The sequence below is a fragment of the Herpailurus yagouaroundi genome, unplaced genomic scaffold, assembly GCF_014898765.1.
Source record: "Herpailurus yagouaroundi ecotype Mexico unplaced genomic scaffold, PumYag 67690, whole genome shotgun sequence".
Lineage (NCBI taxonomy): Eukaryota > Metazoa > Chordata > Mammalia > Carnivora > Felidae > Herpailurus > Herpailurus yagouaroundi.
This window is the reverse complement of record NW_024420490.1, coordinates 4,089,762-4,116,993: the sequence shown is the minus strand read 5'-3', so window position 1 is coordinate 4,116,993 and position 27,232 is coordinate 4,089,762. Positions and strand designations below refer to the sequence as shown.

Here is a 27,232-nt window from a genome sequence, read left to right as displayed (position 1 = left end):
ATATGATGTTACCGATGTTACCGTCTGCAGAGATTCATGTAGCCTCTACCACAGGGAAGCCCCGAAACAGTTCCATCAGCACCATTTTCCCTCATGTTGCTCTTTTTTTGCCACACCCACCTCCCTCCAGAGGACTTCTCTTCCCAATTCCAGGCCATGCCCTGTCTCTCTCTGCTGGCAATCAGGAATCTGCTCTCCAGATCTATAATGTGTCCATTCAGCATTGTTCTATAAATAGAATCACATGGTGTTTGAGACTGGCTTCTTTCTTCCCTCAGTGCAATTCCCTGGAGAGTTGCTCCTGTTGCTGCACGTGTCAGTCATTCCTTCTTTTTTGCTGCTGAGTACTATTCCACTGTTTGGATACCCCATGATTTATTTAGCTGTTAAAACCTCTGGGTTTCCTGTTTTTAGCTGTTAGGGGTAAACCTGCTATGAATACTTGTTTATCGTTTTTAGCTTTGCTTCATTTCATTCATTTCATTCTCTCATACAAGTTTTTATTTCTCTGGGATGAATGCCCAAGAGTGCAACTTCCAGGCCCTTTGGTAATTGCATCCTTAGTTTTATAAGAAATGGACAAACTGCTTTCCAGCATAGCTGTACCATTTTCCATTCCTGCCAGCAATGTATGAGTGAACCAGTCACTCTGCATCCAGATTTCTGCTCTTTCCATTGTTCTTTCTCCTTCTTGATGCTCCAGAACTCTTTCTTTCATATTCTTTCTGTAAGAAGAGTTTCCTTTAGCCATTTTTGAGCCTAAGTCAGTTAGTGACAAATACTTCTGGTTTTCCTCTGTATGTAAATATCTTTATTTTTGCCTTATTACAGAAGGATAGTTTCATTGGGTATAGAACATGAGTTTGGTAGTCTTTTCTTCCAGTACTTAAAAAATGTTGTCTTTATAGAAATGATGGGCAAAGAAGAAACCAGCCTGGAAAATAACACTAAGATGACAAATTGCCCACCTGTATTGGAAAATGACAGTGGTCAAGATACTTCAGCATATTTCTTCATCCCTTCCAGTTTTGGTGAGTTGAAACGATACATATTACAAGTAGCGCTGTTTAATATAGATTCCTTAACACACTTAATGTCACCTACTGGTAGCATCTCCTAATTAAAAATTACTTAGGGGCACCTGGGTGGCTCAGTCGGTTAAGCATCTGACTTCAGCTCAGGTCATGATCTCTCAGTCTGTGGGTTCAAGCCCCGCATCAGGCTCTGTGCTGACAGCTCAGAGTCTGGAGCCTGCTTCACATCCTATGTCTCCCTCTCTTTCTGCCCCACCCCTGCTTATGCTCTGTCTCTCTTCATCTTTCAAAATTGAATAAATGTTAAAAAATTTTTTTAAGATACTTAAAATTAATTAGTTAAAAATTAGAAATTTTATATTGAGAAAATTGTAGCTGCTCATGCAATTGTAAGAGAGATCTTGTGTACATTTTACCCACTTTCGCCCAATGACACCATCTGGCAAAACTATAGTATAGTATCACACAACCAGTATGTAGACATTGATAGAATCCACAGATTTTTATTGAGATGTTCTCAGTTTTATTTGTATTTGTGTGTAGATTTATGTTTGTGTGTGTATGTGTATTCAGCTTTATATTATTTAATTTCATGACGTGAGTAGTTTTCATCTGTTGCCTTTTAAACCCGTACCTGCTTTTCTCCTCCTACTCTCTTACTCCTACCCTACCTTGTCCCTGCCGTTGGCAGCCACTAATCTGCTCTTCTCCTTTATACTTTTTTCATTTCAGGAATTTTATATAAATAGACTCATATGGTATGTAATCTTTGGGGATGGCCTTTTTTTTTCATTCAGCATAATTCCTTGGAGCTTCAACTAAGTTGCTGCGTGTATCAGTAATTCTTTCTTTTTTGTTGCTGAGGACTAGTCCACAGTATGGGTGTACTGGGGTTTATCTGTTCACTGGTTGAAGGATGTCTGGGTTTCCAGTTTTTGGTTATTAGGTGTAAAGTTGCTATGAACACTCATGTACAGGTTTCAATGTGAGCATCAGTTTTCATTTCTCTGAGATAAAGCCCAAGAGCACAGTTGCTGGGTCCTGCAATAACAGTAAGTTGAGTTTTGTAAAAAACTGTTGAACTGCTTCCCAGTGTAGCTGTACCGTCTTCTATTCCCACCAGCGATATACGAGTGATCTAGTTTTTCTGTGTGTATAATTTTGCTCTTTCTTTTGTTCTTTCTTCCTTCTTTGTACTTTGAGGCTCCTTCCTTCATTATATCCTTTTGGTCAGATTTCCTTTAGCCATGTTTTAAGGCTTAGTCAGCCAGCAACATTTTTTTTTAATTTTCCTTTGTCTGAGGATGTCTTTATTTCTCCTCATTCTTGGAGGGTAGTTTTGCCTGACACAAAAATCACTCTTGAGATTCCTTGTCTTTCAGCACTTGAAAGATGTTTTACTGATCAAAATGTTGTGCAAACAGAATCCAGGACAGAAATGAGTTCTGAGACAATGGATTCCTCAACTTCAATGAAAAACAACAGGGACCGTGACACTGATTCAGAGTCTTTCTTCCTCACTCCTGGTTTGAGTTTAAAATGATACATATTATAAGCAGTACTCTCTAATTTAGGTTCATCAACATTCTTAATATGAATTCTTAGTGATAGCTTTTTCAAAATGAAAGTTTTCATTTGGAGATATTTCAGAACCACATGTGGGTGCATGAAATAATACAGAGAGATCCTTTTTTCTACTTTAGATTTTATTTTATCATTTGTTTTTATTTATTTATTTCACTTTTTAAAAAATTTATAATTTTTTAAAATGTTTATTTTTGAGAGAGAGAGACAGAGTGTGAGCGAGAGAGGGGCAGAGAGAGAGGGAGATACAGAATCTGAAGCAGCCTCCAGGCTCTGAGCTGTCAGCACAGCCCAATACGGGGATCGAACTCTTGAACTATGAGATCATGACCTGAGCCGAAGTCAGACGTTTAACCAACTGAGCCATCCAGGCACCCTTTCAGAAGGCTTTTAATTGCAAATTTAATGTCTTTGATGGTTATAGGGCTATCTAGATTATCTGTGTCATCTGGGTTGAGTTTTGTCATTTGTAATTTTGGAGGAATTGATTCAACTCTTCTAAGTTACTAAATTTATGAATGTAAAGTGGTTTGTAGCATTCCCTATTATCCTTTTGATGACTGCTGGATCTCTAGTGATAACTTGCTTCATTCTTGATACTGATGATTTGTGTCATCTCTTTTTCTTTTTAGAGGTTTAGTAGCTTTATTAATCTTTTGCAGCACTAGCTATTTGCTTTGTTGATTTCCTGTTGTTTTCCTGTTGTTTTCATATTTTCAGTTTCATTGATTTCTGTTTTTTTTTTAAAGTTTATTTATTTATTTTGAGAGAGAGAGAGAAAGAGAGAAAGAGAGAGCATGCCCAGGAAGGGGAAGGGCAGAGAGAGAGAGAGGGAGAGAGAGAATCCCAAGCAGGTTCCATGCTGTCAGCACAGAGCCTGATGTGGGGCTCGAACTCACAAACCATGAGATCATGACCTGACCGAAATCAAGAGCTGGACACTTAACTGACTGAGCCACCCAGGTGCCTGATTACTGCTCTTTGTTATTTCATTCTTTTTGCTTATTTTGGGTTTATTTTACTCTTCATTTCTTAGTTTTTGGTGTAGGAACTTACATTATAAATTTAGAACTGTCTTCTTTTCTAATATAAGCATTTAGGGCTATAAATTTCACTTTTAGTACTGACTTAGTTACATCTCATATATTTTGATGTGTTGTATTTTCATTAAGTCCTATGTGTTTTATTATTTCTTTGAAAACTTTCTCTTTGATACATCTATTATTTATAAATATGCTGTTCAATTTCCAGGTGTTTAAAGATTTTTCTTCTTGTGTTTCTATTATTGATTTCTAGTTTGATTCTATTATGGTCAGAAAATATACCACATATGATTTCTTTTCTTTTCTTTTTTTTTCTTTGTTTTTTTAAAAATATATGAAATTTATTGTCAAATTGGTTTCCATACAACACCCAGTGCTCATCCCAAAAGATGCCCTCTTCAATACCCATCACCCACCCCCCCACCCCCCATCAGTCCTCAGTTTGTTCTCAGTTTTTAAGAGTCTCTTATGCTTTTGATTTATTTTCTTTTAAATTTGTTGAGATTTTTTCCTCTGGCCTAGGATGTGGTTTGTGTTGGTGAATGATCCACAGGCATTTGAAAAAACATATACATTCTGGTTTTGTTGGGTGGAATGTTCTATAACGAGAATCCTGTTCATTGATTGTGTTGTTCAGATCTTATGTATCCTTGCTGATTTTTGGTCTGGTTGTTCCATCAGTTGCTGAGAGAGGGGAGTGTGTGAGGTCCAGAACTATAATTATGGATTTGATTCTTTCTCCTTTTAGCTCTTTCCATTTTTGCTTCATGTATTTTGAGACTTTGTCATTTGGTATGTTGAGAATCATTGTCTTCGTTGGGGTTGGTCTTTTCATCTTTATTTGTTTTTAGTAACTTTCTTTGCTCTCAAGTCTACTTTATCTGATGGCAGTACAGCTATTCTGTTTTTTTTTTTTTGATTAATGTTTGCATGGTATATGTATGCTTTTCCATCAGTTTACTTTCAATCTACCTATGTATTGAATTTGTAGAGTTTCTTGTAAACAGCACATAGTTGACTTTTTTAAATCTACTTTACCAGTTGCTGCCATTTAATTGATATGGTTAGGTTATTTTCATTTAAGATAATTATTGATATCATAGACCTAAGTCTAGCATTTTATTATTTTTCTTTTTGTTTTCTGTTTTTCTCATTATTTTCTTTAAAGTTTATTTATTTTTGTAAGTAGTCTCTACACCCATTGTGGGGCTTGAACTCACCACCCTGAGATCAAGGGTTGCATGCTCTACTGACTGAGCTAGTGAGACACCCCTCTCATTCTTTTTTTGTTTATCTTTTTTTGCCTTCCTGTGGGTTACCTGAACACTTTCTAGGATTCTATTTTGATTTATTTATGTTTTTAAATATGCTGTTTTATATAGTTTTCTGAGTGGTTCCTCTGGATGTTACTATATATGTATGTGACTTATCACAGTCTACCGGTGTCAGCATTTTACCACTTGGAATAAAGTGTTGAAACTTTAATTCCACTTAGTTCCCTTTGCCCTCCTCATTTTTAACTGTCATTGTCTTGGATGTCAGATGGTATTTTCATTTTTGTCTCAGTCGTCACATATGGTTTACAAAACTCACGATCATATTGTATTTATCTGTATCTCTGCCTCTTCTGTTCTTTATTTCTTTTAATTATTGAATAGTATTCTATGGTATTAGATTTACCACGGTTTGTTTAACCATTCACCTGTTGAAGGACATCTGGGTTGTTCACAGTTTTGGCTATTATGAATGAAGCTAAGAACATTCATGTGCAGGTTTTCATGTCATATCATGAGCTTTTACTTCTCTGGGATACTTGCCCAAGAGTGAAATTACTATGTCATGTGGTAATTGAAGATTTCGGTTTTATAAGAAACTGCCAAACTGTTTTCCAGTGTAGCTGTTCCATTTCATATTGAATGAATGATCAAGTTTCTCTGCATGCATATTTCTGCTCTTTCTGTTGTTATCTTTTCCTTTCTGATGCTCCAAGATTCCTTCTGTCATCATAACTTTTCTGTTTGATGATCTTCCTTTAGCCATTCTTTAAGAGTCGGTCTGCTAGTGATAAATATTTTTAGTTTTCTTTGTCTGAGAATGTGTTTATTTCCCCTTCATATCTGAAGGATAGTTTGCTGTATAGCAAATTTGCTATCGAGAGTTCTTTTCTTTCAGCACTTTTAACTATAGAAATATTGGTAAAAGCAGAAAATGTCATGGAAAACAGATCTTACTCAACTATATTGGAAAATGACAATAGCCAAGATTCTAGCTCATCATCTTTCTGCATCCGGTCCAATTTTGGTGACTGACTGTGTGATGACACATCACAAGTAGCACCACTTAACATATATTCTTCAACATTCTTTTTTTAAATGTTTTATTTATTTTTGAGAGAGAGAGTGAGCGTGCATGAATAGGGGAGGGGCAGAGAAAGAAGGGGACAGAGAATCTGAAGCGGTCTCTGCACTGAGCCTGATATGGGGCTCGAACTCATGAACCACGAGATCATGACCTGAGCCAAAGTCAGACACGCAACTGACTGAGCCACCCAGGCATCCCCTTAAACGTTCTTGATACAGGCAAATGGAAGGTTTTTGTTTCCTATTTTAAGGGTTGGTTTTAGGTTATATTAATAATAATGGCTAACATTTATTGAGTGTGTACAAGGCACTGTACTAATGAACTGACATGTCTCTTCTCTGTTAACATTCAAATGACCCCATATGTAGGTACTTTTATTACTCCCTTTCTCAAAGCCTTAAGACCTGGTGAGTGGCAATTCTGGAACTCTAACTCAGTTCTCTCTGGCTTTAAATCTCATATTTCTTTTTTTTTTTTAATTTTTTTAACGTTTATTCATTTTTGAGAGACAGAGATAGAGTGCGAGTGGGGGAGGGGCAGAGAGAGAGGGAGACACAGAATCCGAAGTAGGCTCCAGGCTCTGAGCTGTCAGCACAGAGCCCGACGCGGGGCTCCAACCAATGAACCGTGATATCATGACCTGAGCTGTGTATTGCCTGCCAAGCCACAGTGGCAGAGATGAGGTGACCCTAAGTTCCGTGGTTTCTAAGGGCAAACCTTCCTAATATTTTATAGTTCCTTTGTGTCTCTACTTCTAAGTAGATAATCTCTTATTAATATTCTAGCACAGGGCTCAGCAAACTTTTTCTGTAAAGGGCTAGATAGTAACTATTTTAGGCTTTGTGGGCCATCTGGTGTCTGTCACAACTACTCAACTTTGCTGCTGTAGCATGAAAGCAGCCACAGATGTAGGTAGATGAATGAGCGTGGCTATGTGCCAATACAACTTCATTTGCAAAAAATGGTAGTGAGATTGCCCTGTGGACTGTAGTTTGCTGACTCCTGTCCTAGAGGAGATGCTTTTCTTTTAAATCATTTTGTTGGCAAAAGTAGAAAAAAGTTCCAAAATTGTTCTGTTACTAAATGGGCACCATGGTATGCTGTTGTTAGAAGTATACACTGGCAAAAACTTTCTGAAGGGCGATTTCTATAAAAATCCATAAAAGTATTTATGCCAATTGACTCAGTAATCCCACTTCTATCTGAAGATGTAATTAATAAAAAAGATTTATATTTAAATTTTGGTACAAGAACTTTCTTTAGAGAATCATGGACAATTGGAGACAGCCAAATAAGCAGCCATAGGGAATTAGTGAAGTAATTCCTGGTATATCCATGGACATACATGAAGCAGTAAAGCATCGTGGTTAAGAGCATGGGCTCTTGAGTCAGATTGCCTGGGTTCAAATCCCAGCTCTAGGTCTTACTAACCATGTGACCTTCAGTCACTTATATAACCTAAGTATTGGTTTCTTCATTTGTGAAGTGACAAAAATTCTGGTACCTATTTCATAGAATTGTGAGGATCAAATGGAATTATTCATTTAAAGCTCTTAACTCAATGCTCAGAACCCAAGTCCAACCTGAGTGTCACCTGTCAGGAAAATCATGAAGATAGGAATGCAGATGCAGACTTGGAAAAAAAACAAAACAAAACAAGAACTAAAGAAAATGGAGACATGTTCGAGATAATTGAAAAAGCAGGATTCAGACTATATATGAAGTATGATTTTAATTTTGTGTTTCAAAACAAGAAATAGAAAAAAGAATGGAAGACATCAGCAGATTAATGGTTCAGAGAACTTGGTTTATAAACAGATTTAAAAACTGGCTCTGTGATCTTGTTCACAAGTAACTTCTGTGGGCCTCAGTTTCCTCATCTTCTAAATGGGCATAATGTCATTAGGGTGATGAAACTGAGATTATAGATGCAAAATATTTAACATAGTGACTGATATATAGGAGTTACTCAATAAATGCTAGCTATTTTAAAATTTTCTTTTTTTATGTTTATTTTTATTTTTGAGAGAGAGAGAGAGAGAGAGAGAGAGGTGGGGGCGAGGGACAGAGAGAGACGGAGACACAGAATCCAAAGCAGGCTCCAGGCTCTGAGCTGTCACCATAATGCCCAACACAGGGCTCGAACCCACGAACCGTGAGATCATGACCTGAGCTGAAGTCGGATGCTTAACTGATTGAGCCACCCAGGCGCCCCTTAAAATTTTCTTAATTATGCCTACCCATTTTTTCCAAATCATTTTCAGGGAACATATACTCACTCAGGAATATAGCTCTGAGTGTACTTTTAGTCTGTAAAAGGGAGCAATGGGATCTCAGAGCAACATGTTTACATATGCATCTTTAGCCTAAGAATTGAATTTATTCAAGACAATGAAACAATTAGTTCAAGTATGGAGCATTCAAGACTAGAAAAGGTGAAAAATGCTGTTATGCAGATGGCATCAAAGAGACTCATTTAAGGAAAAGAAGAGAGAAGTACAGAAAAAAATTCACCCAAGTAGAAATTAGTGAATTAGAAATCAATTAGTTTCCTTTTCTTGGGCACTTTCATGGTAGCCTTGCATGAAAAAAACACAAAGATTTTACTTTTTCCCTCTGTTTTAAAAGGGTATCTCGGTGATCCAAAAAGGAATGTCGGGGTGTTTGATGCTCATTTGCTGACTGCACAAAGGAAGGCTAATCCTAGGCATGCATTCTGCTACCTGATTCATATTTTGTTCTCCAAGGAGATTCTGATGGACGGCTGGGTAGGTGTCAATTCCCAAGGCCTCCGACCTCTAGATGCAAACAAAATGGCTGCATTAAGAGGTATGTAAAGTCATTATGGAATCTTGTTTTATCATCATTGGGTCATCTGATGAATGTTATTGGCAGTTGAAGAGATAGTGATGAGGTCGATGCAAATCTTAGAACTGTTTATTTTTTCACCTGTCTGACCCAGATTTTACAATTTAATATTATGTAATGGGTAATAGCTTGTAAAGAGTAAAACTTGTCCATAGGCTAATGGAACAAGACCAGCTTTCTTGATTATTGTTGCTTATGGCTAGAATGAAGTCATTTCTTCAGTGCTGAAACCTGGTACTAAAAAAATAAAGAACCCCCCCCCCCCGCCCCACCCCACAAAATGCAGGAGAATAAAACACACTTCTGTGCTAGTAACTGGCAACACAGAAATAGAATGTCATGATTAATCCATTTTAGCCTCCTGTATTCCCGCCTTCCAGCAATTTGTATGAAGGTCCTAGAACTCATAGGCACTGAGGCCACAACAATGAATAAGTATTTCTGCCCACAAGGAGTTCACAGTCTAGAAAGGAACTGTTGAGGGAAACAGATCAATTCTCATCCAGGCAGTAATGTAGAAGCTCAGAGAGCAAAGCAAATACTGTGAGGGCATTAGGAAAGGCTTACTAAGGACAAAACATTTGAGCTAGATTTGGGAGGATTCCTTAGCTAGATAAATAGGAAGGGTATTCTAGGCAGAGGGAATAGCTTATGGGGAAGATAGACACAGTAGGCACAAATAGACTATGGTGTAATAATATTTGCAATAACACGATTTTCTGTTTATTTTCAGGTTTCCTTTTTAGTTTTAACTTATCCATAGGATTATTCAAGGACATTAACACCCAGAAATATTTGACTTTCTGTTACATACTTTTTTAACTTTTAATTTTTTTTTTGGAGACAAAGAGAGAGAACGTGTGAGTTGGGGAGGGGCAGAGGGAGAAGGAGAGAATCTTAAGCAGGCTCCACACCCAGCATAGAGCCTGAAGCCAGGCTTGATCTCACGACCATGAGATCATGACCTGAGCCAAAAGCAGGAGTTGGATGCTCAACCAACTGAGCCCACACTTTTTTTAAAAAGCACCAAAACGTCATCACTTCTCAGCCTTTTGGCTAAGATCAAGTGTAGTATATGTTCTTATTAATTTAATAAAAGCACCAGTGGCTCGTTAGCGGCTCCCTAGGTCAATGTTTTATAGGGAATTGTGCATTAGAAGAAGTGAGATACTCAGCAAAGCATCCTCTTTGGACGGAATTTCTAAACTCTCAGAAAGAGAGAAGAGAATGACAATTCAAAATAGAAAATTTCAGCTTTTTAAATAAAAAATGTCTTGTCAGTTCTTTGGGTTTTTTTTCTTTTTTAAAATTTTCATAAACGCTTTCTGCTCTTTGCAGAACATCTGCAATCAGTTTTTCCCGACTATGATTTGCGTGAATATGGAAATTACTGGCAAACCTGTATTGCCGATATCAATTCTCTGATCAGCTGTTTGCGTTCTGAAGCCAACACAATACGAGTAAGTTCTTTTTTATTTAAATATGGTCGCTGCTGTACAATTGCATACTGTGTACAATTCCGGAATGGATAGCATGAGACACTGGATCTTTAGGCTGTGTGCTCAATTCTTGTTTATTTAATTAAGGGGCAGTGTATGTTCTGTGCCTGTTTGTTTCACTCTTTGACATTTATCCTCCATACAAATACTCTAAAGATAAAAGCAATCAAATGGAGTGTTAGAGTTTGTATATTTGAAGCCACGGTGTATACTAGAAAAAAGTTTCAGCTGTGAAGGTATTTGGTAAATCTTTTTCAGTATCCCATTGAGTAACACAGAAAAGAGCAGACTGTGGTGCTGCTTAGCTGTTCTAATGGTACTTATGGATGGCCCAGGTGCTTGTTTGCTTTCAGTGATGGCAGGACCTGGTGAAAAGCATGCATGTCATGAGTTTAAGCAATCGTAGATATGTTGTACTTTCCACAGTTACATGGTAAACAGGAATCTAGCTTTTCTCTCATCCATTCTATCTTCAAAGTGCATTAGAGATTTTTTTTTATGTTTTATTTTATATTTGAGAGAGAGAGCGTGCGAGCAGGGGAGGGGCAAGGAGACGGACACAGAATCCGAAGCAGGCTCTAGGCTCTGAGCTGTCAGTGCAGACCCCAAAGTGGGGCTCCAACCCACGAGCTGTGAGATCATGACCCGAGCCGAAGTCGGACTCCTAACTGACTGAGCCACCCAGGCGCCTCTCATTAGAGATTTTTTAACATGAACAGGCCAGTAGGGGAGAGGGAGAGTGTCCCATCTATTGCCTTCTCCTGAAGAAGCATTTAACTCAACAATTTCTCATTTCTACCCACCCCTCTAAAAATCCCATGTTATTCTCACCACATACAGTCACTCCTGCGTCTCTGGAGTGAGTTTATGGAAACTCTCTGCCAAGAATATTTGTAGCTGAGCTTATGTTTTCCTGGTGAACGGCTTGATTTCAGTGATAGCTCACGCACCATCTGTCTGAAACCAAATCTGCTTATTTTTCACATTCCCTTTTATATCCTACAAAAACTGCACCCTAAACATTTGAATGTAAAATTATGATACTGCCTGGAAAATGGTAATTTGCATATTTGCTTAGGCGTCAGAAGAGAAGCAGCATCTGCCAAATGCCTGCTGTGTACTTGACTAGGAGAGGGATAGGTCTTTGCCACTCAAAGCGGGTCCGCGGACCAGCAGCAGCAGCACCACAGGAAAGCTTGTGAGAAATGCAGAGTCTTGAGTTCCACACCAGACTCACTGAGGCAGAATTTGCATTTTCGCAAGACCCTCAGGTGATTTGTGTGCACATTGAAGTTTGAGAAGCCCGGACCTAGAGCAGTGGTTGTCAGCCCCCGGTATGTATTAGAATAGTGCGAGACACTTTTAAAGAATGTAATTAATGCCTGAGCTTTCCCACTCCTTCCATCAAAGATTCTGGTTGAATATGCCAGGAAAATGGGACTCAAGCACAGCTTTAAAATTAAAAAGATCCTGAGGGTCTTTAGACATCCCTAGAGTCTCTAGCCACCAAGGAAAGAGAAAGAAAACAAAAATATTTCAAAAAAAAAAAAACCCCACAAGTTGTCATCTCCAAGAAGCTGATTGATTCGTTTATTCATGAGATGTTTCCTAAGCACTTATTTTGTGCCAGCAATTATCATTCAGGTAATTAGATAAAGCTGCCAGGTTCTCCAAAAAGCAGGCAGTTAAGGTGGTTTGAGGAGGAAGCCACACCTCTCCTTCTATCACGGCTTTCGCTCACCTTATTGGAGACGGTTGCTTCCTTACCAACCTGGGGGGTTCTGGTACCTGATAGAACATGTCCATATTTTCTCCCAATGGGACTTTGTTTATAAATACAATTTGGTGTTTCAGCAGAAAGCTCGTGACAACAGTAAAGGCCCTACCAATCCTGATACACCAGTGGCTGCAGATTTGAACGGTACGAGGTATGGTAAAGGCAGTGAAAGCAGTTCCCAGTTATCTCAGCAAGCAGCTGCCTCAGAAACAAGAGGAAATGGGAATTCTCAGCAGAACAGCAGCGCTTGCCCCAAAGGAATTAAAGAACATTCCACTGATAATTCATTGGTATCTTACGAAGCATTGGGTGAGTTAAAATAAGTTCTCTTGATCATACATGTTGAATCTGGGTGATGCATTTATGGATCTCCTTGTACTACTTTTATGTATGTTTGAAAGTTTTCATAAGAAATCTAAACAACCTAATCTCTTATATTAAGGAGTTAATGAAAACGGACAACCTAGTTCTGAGACTGGTAGTTTTTAACATTAAGCTAAACCTGTTACGTTTCCTTTGAAAAGCAGTTCTCAGCTAATTCTTTCAGCCAGTGTGAACCTTCAGGTTAGGCATCTTTTTTTTTTTATGTTTATTTGTTTTTGAGAGAGAGACAGAGTGTGAGCCGGGGAGGGGCAGAGAGAGAGAGGGAGACACAGAATCCAAAGCAGGCTCCAGGCTCTGAGCTGTCAGCACAGAGCCCGACATGGGGCTTGAACCCATGAACCGTGAGATCATGGCCTGAGCCGAAACTGGACACCCAACCAACTGAGCCACCCAGTTGCCCCTTAGTTTAGGCATCTTGCTCCGCAGGTGAAGGAGAAGGTGCTACAGCTGGATGATCCAGAAGCAATTCAGGTGTTTTGCTCTCTCTGTGCCCAGCACATGGCTGGTGCTCCTTAAAGAGCTTTTGTGTGAATTGATGAATCCCATCTGTCAGAACACTTTGCCCCTACCGCTAGCTGTCTGCTGGAGGCACATCCCACTTGATTAGTGTCAAGCGGCAGTCGGTTCTGTAGGTGACCACGCCACCTGCCACTCATGCTTCCCAATACCCCTCCCTCAGTATGCTGGGGTGTAGTGGCACTGGAGGTAGCAAAACTATTTTCTGTTTCTCCCCAGCCCCCATGTCACCCCTAAGGAAGAATATTACCTGTGAACCTGTTTAGACGAAATTATTCAAATGATGCATCTTTATATTTTTTCCATTATATTTTTTCCATTATAAAAGTAATGGAACTACTCTGTTTGTTCAGGTTGTATGCCATAGAAACAAACTTTGGCCCAATTAAACCATAACAAAAATCAGAGGGTGAATAGCTCTGAGATTTAAAGAAGGAAAGAACAAACCGAGCCACATGCAGGAGCCAAACTGCCAGGCCCCACAGTGCAGCCTCTGGGGTCTATTGAGGTCTGTGGGTCTCTGTGTCTTCCATGATATCTAGGTTCTGGTTTTCTCTGGTCACCGTTCAGATTCCTAGGAGAAAGAATCTGATTTGGGGTGCTTAGGTGAGAGGTCTAGAACCAGGGGATAGAGCCAATTAAGCAAATTGTGAGCCAGGCAGCTGAGCTGCCCAGTTTGTGTATAGTCTGTTACACCATTTGATTCTTACAAATTGGAAAATATTTGGGAGGGAAGAAAAGCTCCCACAAGATACTGTATCCCATCCAGATACTGTAAAACACTATTATGGGCATTTTAATTTTCTTCTACTTTTTTTCTTACCTTTTAAAACATTATGGTTTCTATGCTCTTCTTATTAAATATGATAGGTGTATGTTTTTCCTCTAGAATCTCCAGTGTTTATGATCATTGCTTTTAACAGGTATATAATATTCCATTAAGTGCTCTAATTTCTTTAACTACCTCCCTCTTTCTTTTTGCGGATTTTTTTTGGAGAGGATTATTAGTCATACAATTCATGCTGCCAGAAAATTCCTTTGTATAGCTCTGTACATATTTTGGATTCTTTTTTTTTATTAAATTTTTTAATGTTTATTTTTGACAGAGAGATTGAGAGGGAGAGAGAGAAGGGGAGGGGGAGAGAGAGAGAGGGGGAGAGAGAGAGAGAGGGACAAAGCTTGAGTGGGGGAGGGGCAAAAAGAGAGGGAGACACAGAATCCGAAGCAGGCCCCAGGCTCTGAGCTGTCAGCACAGAGCCCAACATGGGGCTCGAACTCACAAACAGTGAAATCATGACCTGAGCTGAAGTCAGATGCTTAAGTGACTGAGCCACTCAGGCACCCTGGGGTCTCTTCTCAAGTTAGGTTCTCAGAATTTGAAATACCAGGTTAAAGGGTATTAATCTTTTTTTCAGGCCTTGATAAATATTGCTAGGTTAATCTTCCAGAGTGAAGTCTTTGGACCTACTAAGTGAACTTTTGAATAATTTTATGTCTCTTGCTAAATGTTGGATCTGGGGGATTCAGTAATTAATACTGTTACTCATTAAATGATGAATGTTTCAAGATGAAAAATACGTTTATGGACCTGTAAGAATCCTATTGTATTTCTCTAACATATTTTCTCCAACAAATAATTCTTTATTATGTGTAAAATATGATATTTTTAAGTGTGGTTAATTTGAATGACTAGGACTGATGAGAGTTGGTGATAATTAGGCTGTAGAGTTGAGGAATGAGAATAGGCTTAAAATTTATTTTTGGGTTCAAATAAGTTATCTAAAATAAGATAACTGAGTTGCGTTTGCTGATTTTTTTAAACATTTTTTTAATTTTATTTTTTATTTTTAAAAATTTACATCCAAATTAGCATATAGTGCAACAGTGATTTCAGGAGTAGATTCCTTAATTCCCCTTACCCATTTAGCCCATCCCCCCTCCCACACCCCCTCCAGTAACCCTCTGTTCTCCATATTGAAAAGTCTCTTATGTTTTGTCCCCCTCCCTGTTTTTGTGATTTTTGCTTCCCTTCCCTTATGTTCATCTGTTTTGTCTCTTGAAGTCCTCAAATGAGTGAAGTCATATGATTTTTGTCTTTCTCTGACTAATTTCACTTATCATAATACCCTCCAGTTCCATCCATGTAGTTGCAAGTGGAAAGATTTCATTCTTTGTGATTGCCGAGTAATACTCCATTGTATGTATATGTGTATATATATATATATATATATATATATATATACCACATTTTCTTTATCCATTCATCCATCGATGGACATTTGGACTCTTTCCATACTTTGGCTATTGTGGATAGTGCTGCTATAAACATGGGGGTGCATGTGTCCCTTCGAAACAGCACACCTGTATCCTGTGGGTAAATGCCTAGTAGTGCAATTGCTGGGTCTTAGGGTAGTTCTGTTTTTAGTTTTTTGAGGAACCTCCATGCTGTTTTCCAGAGTGGCTGCACCAGTTTGCATTCCCACCAATATTTCAAAAGCATTCCCCTTTTTTCCACATCCTCACCAACATCTGTTGTTTCCTGAGTTGTTAATGTTAGCCATTCTGACAGGTGTAAGGTGGTATCTCATTGTGGTTTTGATTTGTATTTCCCTGATGATGAGTGATGTGGAGCATTGTTTCATGTGTCAGTTGGCCATCTGGATGTCTTCTTTGGAGAAGTGTCTATTCATGTCTTTTGCCTATTTCTTCACTGGATTATTTGTTTCTAGGGTGTTGAGTTTGATAAGTTCTTTATAGATTTTGGATACTAACCCTTTATCTGATATGTCATTTGCAAATATCATCTCCCATTCTGTCGGTTGCCTTTTAGTTTTGTTGATTGTTTCCTTTGGAGTTTGCTGATTTTTAAATGATGAGTTTAATAACCAATAAAAAAAACCCTACATTTACATTTTTTTGAACATTTATTTATTTTTGAGAGAGACAGAGTATGAGCAGGAGAGGGGCAGAGAGAGAGGGAGATACAAATCCAAAGCAGGCTTCAGGCTCTGAGCTGTCAGCACAGAGCCTAACACAGGGCTCCAACTCATGAACTGTGAGATCATGACCTGAGTCGAAGTCGGGCGCTTAACCAACTGAGACACCCAGGTGCCCCAGAAAACATACATTTTAAAAATTGTAAAAATTTCAGTAATAACCTTGTTCCTTTTTAAAAAATGATTTTTAAAGTTTATATATTTATTTTAGAGAGGGAGAGAGTGACAGAGTGCGAGCTGGGGAGGGGCAGAGAGAGAGGAAGAGAGAGAATCCTAAACAAGCTCCACACTCAGCACGGAGCCTGACTGGGGGCTTGATCTCACTACTGTGAGATCATGACCTCAGCCGATAACGAGTTAGACGCTCAACTGACTGAGTCATCCAGGTGCTCCTGTTGCTTCTTTTTGAAAAAGCGTTGTTTTTTTTTTTTTTTTATAGAGGACAACGATGCATGAAAATTACTTAGAATTTATTACTAAATGGAATGTTAAAACTGATTATATCCTGAAAGGCAAAAGAACACTAAATCACTTTCCTGAATGATCAGAACATGTGTAATCATATCAGCAGTGATTCCTGTTTCATTTGTCATGCTATCTCATGATACACTAAAAACTTAAGGCCTTAATATTTTTTTTAATGTTTATTTATTTTTGAGAGAGAGACACACACACACAGAGTGTGAGCAGGGGAGGGGCAGAAAGAGAGGGGGACACAGAATCTGAATGAAGCAGGCTCCAGACTCTGAGCTGTCAACGCAGAGCCCCATGTGGGGCTTGAGCCCACGGACTGCGAGATCATGACCTGAGCCGAAGTCAGACACTCAACTGACTGAGCCACCCTGGTGCCCTAAGGCTTTAATTTTTTTAACGTCTCAAATTCTGGAGCCTAAAAATTCAGAAAAATCAACCATTCTGTTAAAGCCTTTTTAAAAACTTGAACCCTACATTTGCCATGGAAGTTGACATCTTCTTTCTCTTTTGCTTCTAGAATATCTTGGAAATCCAGATAGAAATATCCGGTTGCCGCATTCAGTGCTAAGTATGGCAAAAGTGAAGTCTCGCCCAGAGCTGTCAGCCATATACTTAATTCACAACCTGTTCACAGAGGAAGTCCTGATAAGAAGTAACATCTATGGCAGTTTTGGGCATGGTTTGTATGCCCTTAATCCGAATAGGATTAACGCTCTTCGAGGTGGGTTACAAGTTGAGTATGTGAGAATAAATAAAAAGCAAATTATGTTACAGAAGGACAGAAACGACAATCCATTCAGTTTGTGTGTATTTTAAGGAAAGATGGAGCTGTAACTAATTCCCTCTTTAGAGCATAACAAGGAGCGTTTTCATAAATTGTGTTCCTTTTGCATTTGGATTTCCCAGGCTAATTGCTCTGTCTTGCCAGGCATATGGAAACTCAAACACCTCTGTTTACTGAGGATCAGGGTCGAAGCTGCTGGGCTTTATCAATTTGCCAAAGTGTCAACAATAGCACAGCGGGTTAATTTGCTAGATTTTTCTTGTGCATATGAGTACAGTGTCGTCTTTATCTATGATGTATATGGATGAAGCTTCCAAAAGCAGTTCTATGAAATTGTTAATTTGGAAAACGCAGGATGCAGAATATTTCTTATTTGTATTGCTGGTCCCCAGCAAAGAGAGAGTTCTGAGCACCATCTCAGTTAGTTAGTTCTTTGGTTCCTGCCTTCATATCACACATACCCAGCAAATTTGAACAGCGCTTTGTGTTTCAGACTGAACTAAAGAAGGCTGGCTTACAGCACCTTTTGTAAGCATTTGCTGTCATCTAATCCAATTGTTTTCAAATGTGTTTTTTACTGCAACTCATAGTCAAAAATACAGTTTATGTTGTGACTCAGTACATGTGTGTATGAGTTTTTAAAAACACAAGCAAAAGTTTCACAAGCAATGCTTATTATTTCTATGAGAATTACATTCCAGTGGTTTCTATTCTAATACATTTTTAAAAATGTGCTGCCATCACTGATCTCATGACCTAGTAATTGGTCACAGTTTGCAATTTGGACATCACTGAGCTAACCCACCAGGCAAAAAAACAAAACCTAATTCCTCTTACATTACAGTAAAAAAAAAAAAAGGACACAGACTTTGTAACCAATCTGGAAATGAAGGTGTTTATAGGAGAAATATTATCTTTCTAATTAAAAAAATTTTTAAGTGAGGGGGAAAAGGTGACTTTTATAGTTCTTTTAATATCTGGAATATACTAGTTCCTTAAAAGTAGACTAAAGATATTACACTATGCATTTCATTTTGTTTTATCCCTTATTATATTACAAATCAAGAAGATGTCTTTTGTAGTAAAAAATATTCAGTATGAGTTTGACATACTATCCACATGGGGCATATTTTAACAAATTTCCCATAAGACTCAAAGTTCTGTTCCATGTGGAAGGGCAGCCATTGAGTTATCTCAGCAGGGAGAATACGATAGAATCATCATTGTCCTAGAGGCTTGGGCAGAGCCAGGCCCAAGGAGGAGAATATGACCAGAAAACATATTTTACTTTAATATAAGGACAAAATGAACTTAAAGAATGAATAGAGTCAGAGCAAAATCTCAGTGAGCAGAGATGAGAGGCGATTCCTCTACTCATAGAAGGACTGGACTTTATGGCCTCCAACATAATTTGTGTAAAAGTATCAGTTCAGTATAAAACACACAGAAATGTACAGAAATGATATAGTAATATAATCACTTGTCAATCCAGTACAGATATAGGTATTTTGCTTTTTGTGCTCCAGGTGTTTTTTTTTTTTTAATAATAAATTATTACTGATATAATTAAAATTCTCTCCCATCATCCCTTTCCCTGTATTTCTCCCCAGAAGTAACCACAGTCTTGGAGTTAGATTTATTATTTGCGTGCATATTTTACACTTCTGCTACTTGTATTGATAGATCCATAAATACTATATAATATTCTATAGTTTTAATGTACATAAATGGGGATATATAGTGTGTATCCTTTTGCTAATTTTTATCACTCAACATTATGTTTTTGAAGTTCATGCATTTTAACTGCTGATTGGAATCCCATTGAATGAATAAACCAGTTTATTCTATTCTATTATAATTTCTTATTCTCAGATTTTATTATTTGGAGGGAACTCTTACAGAAATTAGTAGTCAAATATGTCTAGTAGCCAAAGGTGTGATTTCATAGAAGAAATTATTGTTCACACTCTATGATGAGAGTTCAGTATCACTTAGGGGCCCTTTAGAGAATGGTTTACATGGAGAAAGTTAGTAGGCTGCAGATTTGCAATCAGCGAACAATCCTTATACCTTCCCATCTATGTCTGTATACAACATAACTATAAAAGCTTAGCAACAGGAAGTACATCACACATCCTCTAATACAGCTTTTGCCCCAGAGCAGGAATTTGATCTCAGCTTTGACATATAGTCACCTCTCCTCACCTTGAACACTTCCATTGATGGCAATCCACTACATTTTTTAAAGTTTTTTAAAATTCTAGTTAGTTAACATACAGTGTAATATTAGTTTCAGTTGTACAATTTGGTGATTCAACACTTACATATAATACCCAGTGCTCATCACAAGTGCCCTCCTTAATCCCCATCAACTATTTCACCCATCTGCCTACCCTCCTTCCCTCTGGTAGTCATCAGTTTGCTTTCTGTGGTTAAGAGTCTGTTTCTTGGTTTGCCTCCTTCTCTTTTTTTCCCCTCTGCTCATTTGTTTTGTTTGTTACATTCCACAAATGAGTGAAATCATATGGTATTTGTCTCTCTTGGACTAACTTATTTCGCTTACCATAATACTCTCTATCTCCATCCATGTCATTGCAAATGGCAAGATTACATTCTTTTTTTTATGGCTGAGTAATACTTGGGGTGTGTGTGTGTGTGTGTGTGTGTGTGTGTGTGTTTATACACATACATACCAGTATTCTTTACCCATTCATCAGTCTATGGACATTTGGACCATTTCCATAGTTTGGCTATTGTAGATAATGCTGCTGTAAACATTGGGGGGGTGTCCCTTGGAATTAGTATTTTTGTATTCTTTGGGTAAATACACAGTAGTGCAATTGCTGGATTGTAAGGTAGTTCTAGTTTTAACTTTGTGAGGAACCTCCATACTGTTTTCCAGAGTGGCTGCACCAGTTTGGATTCCTACCAACAGTACAGGAGGGTTCCCCTTTTTCCACATCCTCACCAACACCTATTGTTTCTTGTGTTGTTGAGTTTAGCCGTACTGACAGGTGTGAGGTGATATCTCATTGTAGTTTTGACTTGTATTTCCCCGATGCTGAGTGATGTTGAGCATGTTTCCATGTGTCTTGGCAATCTGTATGTCTTCTTTGGAGAAATGTCTGACCATATCTTCTGTCCAGTTTTTAATTGGATTATTTGTTTTCTGAATGTTGAGTTTTATAAGTTCTTTATATTTTTTGGATAGAAACCCTTTATCAGATATGTCATTTGCAAATATATTCCCTCATTCCAGCAGTTGCCCTTTAGTTTTGTTGATTGTTTCCTTTGCTGTGCAGAATCTTTTTATTTCGATGAAGTCCCAATAGTTTATTTTTGCTTTTGTTTCCCTTGTCTCTGGAGACCTATCTAGAAAAATGTTGCTAGGGTTGATGTCAGAGAGGTTACTGCCTGTGTTCTCCTTTAGGATTTTCATGATTTCATGTCTCACTCACATTTAGGTCTTTAATCCATTTTGAATTTATTTTTGTATATGGTGTAGAAAAGTGGTCCAGTTGCTGTCCAGCTTTTCCAACACTATTTGTTGAAGAGATTGTCTTTTTCCCACTGGATATTCTTTCCTGCTTTGTCAAAGATTAATTGACCATATAGTTGTGGGTTCATTTCTGGATTTTCTATTCTGTTCTATTGATCTATGTGTCTGTTTTTTTTTTATTTTTTTATTTAAAAAAATTTTTTTTCAACGTTTTTATTTATTTTTGGGACAGAGAGAGACAGAGCATGAACAGGGGAGGGGCAGAGAGAGAGGGAGACACAGAATCGGAAACAGGCTCCAGGCTCTGAGCCATCAGCCCAGAGCCTGACACGGGGCTCGAACTCCCGGACCGCGAGATCGTGACCTGGCTGAAGTCGGACGCTTAACCGACTGCGCCACCCAGGCGCCCCTATGTGTCTGTTTTCATGCCAGTACCATACTGTTTTGATCACTAGAGCTTTGTAATATAACTTGAAGTACAGAATTGTGTTGCCTCCAGCTCTGCTTTTCTTTCTCAGAGTTGCTCTGGCTATTTGTGGTCTTTTGTGGTTCCATACTAATTTTAGGATTGTTTGTTCTAGCTCTGTAAAAAAATTCTTGTGGTATTTTGATAGGGATTGCATTAAATGTTAGATATTTTAGCAATATTTGTTCTTTAAATACACGAGCATGGAATGTCTTTCCATTTCTTTGTGTCATCTTCAATGTCTTTCATCAGTGCTTTATAGTTTTCAGAGTATAGGTCTTTCAACCAAGAGTATACCTCTTTGGTTAGGTTTATTCCTAGGTATCTTATGGTTTTTGGTGCGGTTGTAAATGGGATGAATTCCTTAATTTCTCTTTCTGATGCTTCATTATTGGTGTATAGAAATGCAACAGATGTCTGTACATTGATTTTATAGCCTGACTTTACTGAATCTGTGTTTCAGTTCTAGCAATTTTTTGATGGAGTCTTGCAGGTTTTCTACGTAGAGTATCAGGTCATCTGCAAATAGTGTAAATTTTACTTCTTCTGTGCTGATTTGGATGCCTTTTGTTGCTTTTTGTTGTCTGATTGCCATGGCTGGGACTTCTAGTACTATGTTAAATAACAGTGGTGAGGGTGACCTAGAGAGCTCAGTTGGAAGAGCAACTCTTAATCTTGGGATCATGAGTTCAAGCCCCATGTTGGGTGTAGAGATGACTAAAAAAAAATAAATAAATAAACTTAAAAAAATAACAGTGGTGAGAGTGGACATTCCTGTCTTGTTGCTGACCATAGAGGAAAAGCTCTCAGTTGTTCTCCATTGAGGATGATATTGTGGGTTTTTCATACATGGCCTTTATTATGTTGAGGTATATTCCCTCTAAACCTACTTTGTTGAGTGTTTTTATCATGGATGGATGTTGCACTTTGTTAAATGATTTTTTTGCATCTATTGAAATGATCATATGGTTTTTAACTTTTCTTTTATTAATGTGGCGTATCATGTTGATTGATTTGTGAATATTAAACCACCCTTGCAGCCCAGGAATAAATCCCACTTGATTGTGGTGAATGATTCCTTTAATGTACTGGTGGATTCGGTTTGCTAGTATTTTATTGAGCATTTTTGCATCCATGTTCATCAGGAATGTTGGCCTGTAGTTCTCTTTTCTTAGTGGAGTCTTTATCTGGTTTTGGTATTAGGGTAATTCTGGCTTCATAGAATGAATTTGGAAGTTTTCCTTCATTTTCTGTTTTTTTGGAAAAGTTTGAGACTAAGAGGTATTAACTCTTCTTTTAAATGTTTGGTAGAATTCACCTGTGAAGCCATCGGGACTTTTGGTCCTGGACTTTTGTTTGTTGGGAGAGTTTTTTGATTACTGATTCCATTTTTTGCTGGTTATTGGTCTATTCAAGTTTTCTATTACTTCCTGTTTTAGTTTTGGTAATTTATGTGTTTCTAGGAATTTATTCATTTTTTCCAGGTTGTCCAATTTGTTGGCATATAGTTTTTCATAATATTCTCTTATAATTGTCTGTATTTCTGTGGTGTGGTTATTTATCCTCTTTATTTAATTTATTTGGGTCATTTCTCTTTTCTTTTTGATAAGTCTGGCTAGAGGTTTATCAGTTTTATTAACTTTTTCAAAGAACCAGCCCCTGGTTTCATCGATCCATTTTTTTAGTTTCTATGTCATTTATTTCTGCTCTGATCTTTATTATTTCCTTCCTTTTGTTCGTTTTAGGCTTCATTTATTGTTCTTTTTCTAGCTCCCAGATTTCCACAGTCCTGACCTTCTGTTGTTGCATGCCTTGCTACTTTCCTCGTTTATAAGCCCTACGAACGCATCTGCTTCTGACACCTTTGAATCAGCAGGTCTCTTCACTGTGGGATTTTTCAGTGGGAACTAACTCTGGAGTGTAGCATTTCTCATTTGCACAACTGTAAACTTTTTCCCCAGGAAACTTCTTTCATGACTAGTGTCTCAGAGAACATTTTTTTGGGAAACACCAACCACTTTAGGCTCCTTGTTACAGCCGGTTGAAAGGTTTGCAGATGCTATATTTGTCTTCCAGTCTATTAGTTATCCATCCCAGCTTTGCTGTCATGGGCAGATGGGCCAAGCCTGCTTTCCATAACTTCTTTTTTTGTGAATAAAAATGTCTGGCAGCATAAAAAACACTAGTGACATACCAGTGAAAGCCTCCTCCAAGGCTACCACTGATGTATTAAGTAGTCCTTTGAATATGAAAACTTTTTAACTTTGTCACATACCTTGCTAAAAATTTTGGACTTATGCTGTTTTTATGTCATTATCCTGATTTCCCAGCTTCTTAATCTTATTGAAAAATAAATGAGATTAATGTACTCAACTAATGCTGGCCTGGATTATTCATCAGGTCCTTTTGTAAGACCTCAGATTTACTTCAGAAATTACCGAGGGGTGCCTGGGGGGCTCAGTTGGTAAAGTGTCCAACTCTTGATTTTGGCTGAGGTCATGATCTCACGGTTCATAAATTTGAGCTCTGCGTCGGGCTCTGCGCTGAAAGCGCAGAGCCTGCTTGGGATTCTCTCTCTCCCTCCCCCCTCTCTACCCCTCCCTCATTTCTCTCTTTCTCTCTCAAAATACATAAATAAGTTTTAAAAAAGAAGTTACCTAAAAAAGTATCTGAGGACAGTTCTGCTCTTCCAGTTAAATAACATCTCTCTTCTCTACCTTTCCCTTTGTGTGTGCTCCTCCTTTCTCTAATATCCTAAATTTTTCTAATTTGAGCTTTGTTGCTTTGTTACCTTCCCTTATAGACGGTTTCCTGTAACTGCAAGATCTAGAGACTCTCATTCTTTCTTGTCTGAGATAAACCAAGCAGCACCAAAAAATTTAGCAGTTACAGCTTCTTGCCTCTAAAAGTATAAAAGTGGGGCACCTGGGTGGCTTAGTTGGTTAAGCATCGGACTTTGGCTCAGGTCATGATCTCACAGCTTGTGAGTTTGAACCCCGTGTCAGGCTCTGTGCTGACAGCTCAGAGCCTGAAGCCTTCTGCAGATTCTGTGTCTCCCTCTCTCTCTGCCCCTCCCCTGCTCACACTGTCTCTCTCTCAAAAATAAATAAACATTAAAGAAAAAAATTAAAGTAAAAAAGATACTTCAGCATCTTGTGTGTTACAAAGACTTAGCATGTCATGTTATAATGAATAACATGCATGTTTGATAAATTTAAGAATGAGAAAAGTTTACATTGGGTATTGAAGGCAGGAGAGGATTTCCATTCTGGTTATGTAGTAAGTTCATGGGATATTGTTATTTTACTATGATTTAAGAATGGAGCTATTTCATATTATCCTTTTAGATGAAAAGATTTGTTCAGCTAATAATATAGTCCATGTGTTTTAAAGTTTTAATGACCCTTTCTTTCATAGACACAGCAATAGAACTGAGGCTGAATAAATTCATTTCTCTGAGAAGTGATTTCTGAGTAACTAATGTTTTTGGATTTTACCACCAGAATTTCTTGGAGATGCCTACCCAACCTGCGATCTGTCAGAAAGTGGATATGACTGGAAGTTGTGTGTGACAGCTATCAATAGTTGTATCCGTAGTCTTAGATGTGACTTCAAGAAGTCCACATCCAAAGCATAGCCGCTTCCAGCAACAAACCCTTTAACAGAGTCAGAGCCAAGAGATATTGACTGACTGAAGTACTTGAATGTCAGCCATTCTAATTCTACATTTTTTTTTACTGCTGTATCATCCTGTAAGTTTCTCAAGTTATAATTCCAAAATTAGCTTGTTGTAGTGGCAGTGTAGTTCTGCATTCACAACCAAAGAAATATCCAGTGTTCTTTTTCTGCCCACATAGAATTGCATTAGGAAGAATTGCGTTAGGAAGATGTGTAATGTTTCATCTCATGAACAAAGTGATGGGCGGCATTCCGATAAGAACCTCTAATTAAGGGAATGGTAGTAAACTCCTGAAGGTTGTTTTCACTGCTGTTTTAATATAGAATGAGAATAGCACATTTAGCTCTTAGTGACAGAGGAAATCTGAGCACCAGTGACACAGTGGTAAGGTAGAGAGCCATAGTTGGATAGGCAAACCATAATGCCAAGTGTAGGAATTTGTAGGTAGTGGATATTCAATATTTGTCAAGTGAATCGTCACTGTAGATCTTACGCCTGAGCTCCACTGACTCAGCAGGGAGGTATGGTTTGCACATAACCAAATCTCCAATGTTGGTTTTCTTATACATCCATCCATAGGGGATTCATAGGATTGGCATCTCATTGTTTGACCCAAGCTTTCCAGACATGAGACCTATGTTTTTTGACTTACTCCTGATTAAAAAACAGCATTCTTCTAATTACCTCCAGTTAATATTTTATCACAGCAGTTTTCTAAGAGTCAACATAGAAAATCCTATCAGGTGGCTTTTTGGTTCCATTGAAGTAATTTAAATTTAAGAATATATCACTATGAATAAAAAGAATCTGACCAGATTAAGACACTAACATTTTTGTTGTTGTTTCTGAAATGTCTGGGTGAAGGTTTATAAACAGACCGTGTTTTTCTGATTGATTTTACTATTGAAATGCATACAAATTTAAATCTTACAGTGTTTAAATGAAAAAAAAATTGATCAGAGATTCAATTAGAAAAAAGTGATCTTAAAGGATATTGGCAAGAATATTGGAGAATGAAAAAAAATTCCATTTTGCTCATGAGTAGGATTTTATTTTTAGCTTAAGCACTTTAAAGTTCTTGAATGTGTGAGCCATAGAAATACTGTATAATTTCATTGTTTGATCATTTATGTTTAAGAAACATTTTGTCAAAAAAGAGAAATATTCCGTTAGTTATAATGCCATCTTTTAGCTTTCAACCTATCAAATGGTCTTCAGTTACATTCATTTTATAGCATCTTTAGTTATTGTTAAGAAGCAAATTTTTTTCCTTGTGGGAGTTCACTCTTTATCTGCAGTCATTTGCTTATGACCCATGGATTTTCCTAGATAAGTTTTCTGATCCTAGATCAGTTTTTTGATAAGGCAAAGAAGAAATTCAATAGAAAGTAATAAATAGGTCAGTCAATGTAATTTGTGTGAAAGTTGACAAGTCTTGTTATTTTGGTGACTTGTGAAATAGTTTAGGATTGTTTTATATGGTTAATTTGTAGAATAGATACATTTTTCAAATGACATTATCTTTTGAAAACTCAACTTAGAATATTTTAGTGAAATATAGTATAATTAATTTTAGAAAAATAAGATGTAAGATATAATTTTTATGACTCTGTTACCCAAATATATAATTTGCTGTTAGTTGCCTTTAGGTTAATAAAATTATAGTATTTCTATGCATATCTTTATATGTTTAGGCTATGTTACAGTGATCTTAAAAAGTAAATAATTCAAGTAAAAAAAAATCTTCCATAGAGGGCCAAAGAGTTTGGACAGAGTTATTCAGATTAATTCATCTAAAATAATCTTTGGCCTCACCATTCAGTTTCACAAATAATTTTACAAACTACTGGTAATATAGCTAATATGGAAAAGTAATAAAATTATATCTTAGACAAGGTTAAATTTCAAATTTTATATGCAGATTTCAAATTTGATTTTTATTTTGTGTTATCTGAAATATCCCCTGGATTAGAAGCAAAATTACAAGAACAAAAACTTTATATTCACCAAAAGTTTCCAAGATTTACATGGTTAACTTTATTAGGGTGGCTGCTGATATAAGTTACTAGACCAGTCCTGTCTAATACTATTACCAACATAATGGTAATGTCACTAGCCACGTGTAGCTCTTAAACACTTGAGGTGGCTAATTAGACAGGAACTAAATTTTAAAACTTTACCACATTTTAGCTGATTAAAAATTAAATTAAAATAGCCACATGTGGATAGTGGGTGCTGTATTGGCTACAACAGTTTGTAATACCCATT

At 37.5% G+C, this 27,232-nt stretch overlaps 1 protein-coding gene and 1 non-coding gene across 2 annotated transcripts in view; both read left to right on the top strand.

Annotated features, from left to right (window-relative positions):
* BEND2 (BEN domain containing 2) overlaps positions 1-26,267 on the top strand; it is a 33,809-nt gene extending 7,542 nt beyond the window's left edge. The window contains 7 exon segments of the mRNA XM_040468277.1: positions 909-1,031; positions 5,849-5,962; positions 8,651-8,851; positions 10,229-10,350; positions 12,244-12,475; positions 17,054-17,257; positions 24,789-26,267. Of these exon segments, the coding sequence (XP_040324211.1) occupies positions 909-1,031; positions 5,849-5,962; positions 8,651-8,851; positions 10,229-10,350; positions 12,244-12,475; positions 17,054-17,257; positions 24,789-24,976 (1,184 nt within the window). The 3' untranslated portion in view covers positions 24,977-26,267.
* On the top strand, positions 9,927-10,119 carry LOC121025689 (U2 spliceosomal RNA). The gene has a single exon (XR_005788129.1). It is a non-coding gene; the product is annotated as a U2 spliceosomal RNA (small nuclear RNA).
* Positions 26,268-27,232: the final 965 nt, after the last annotated feature.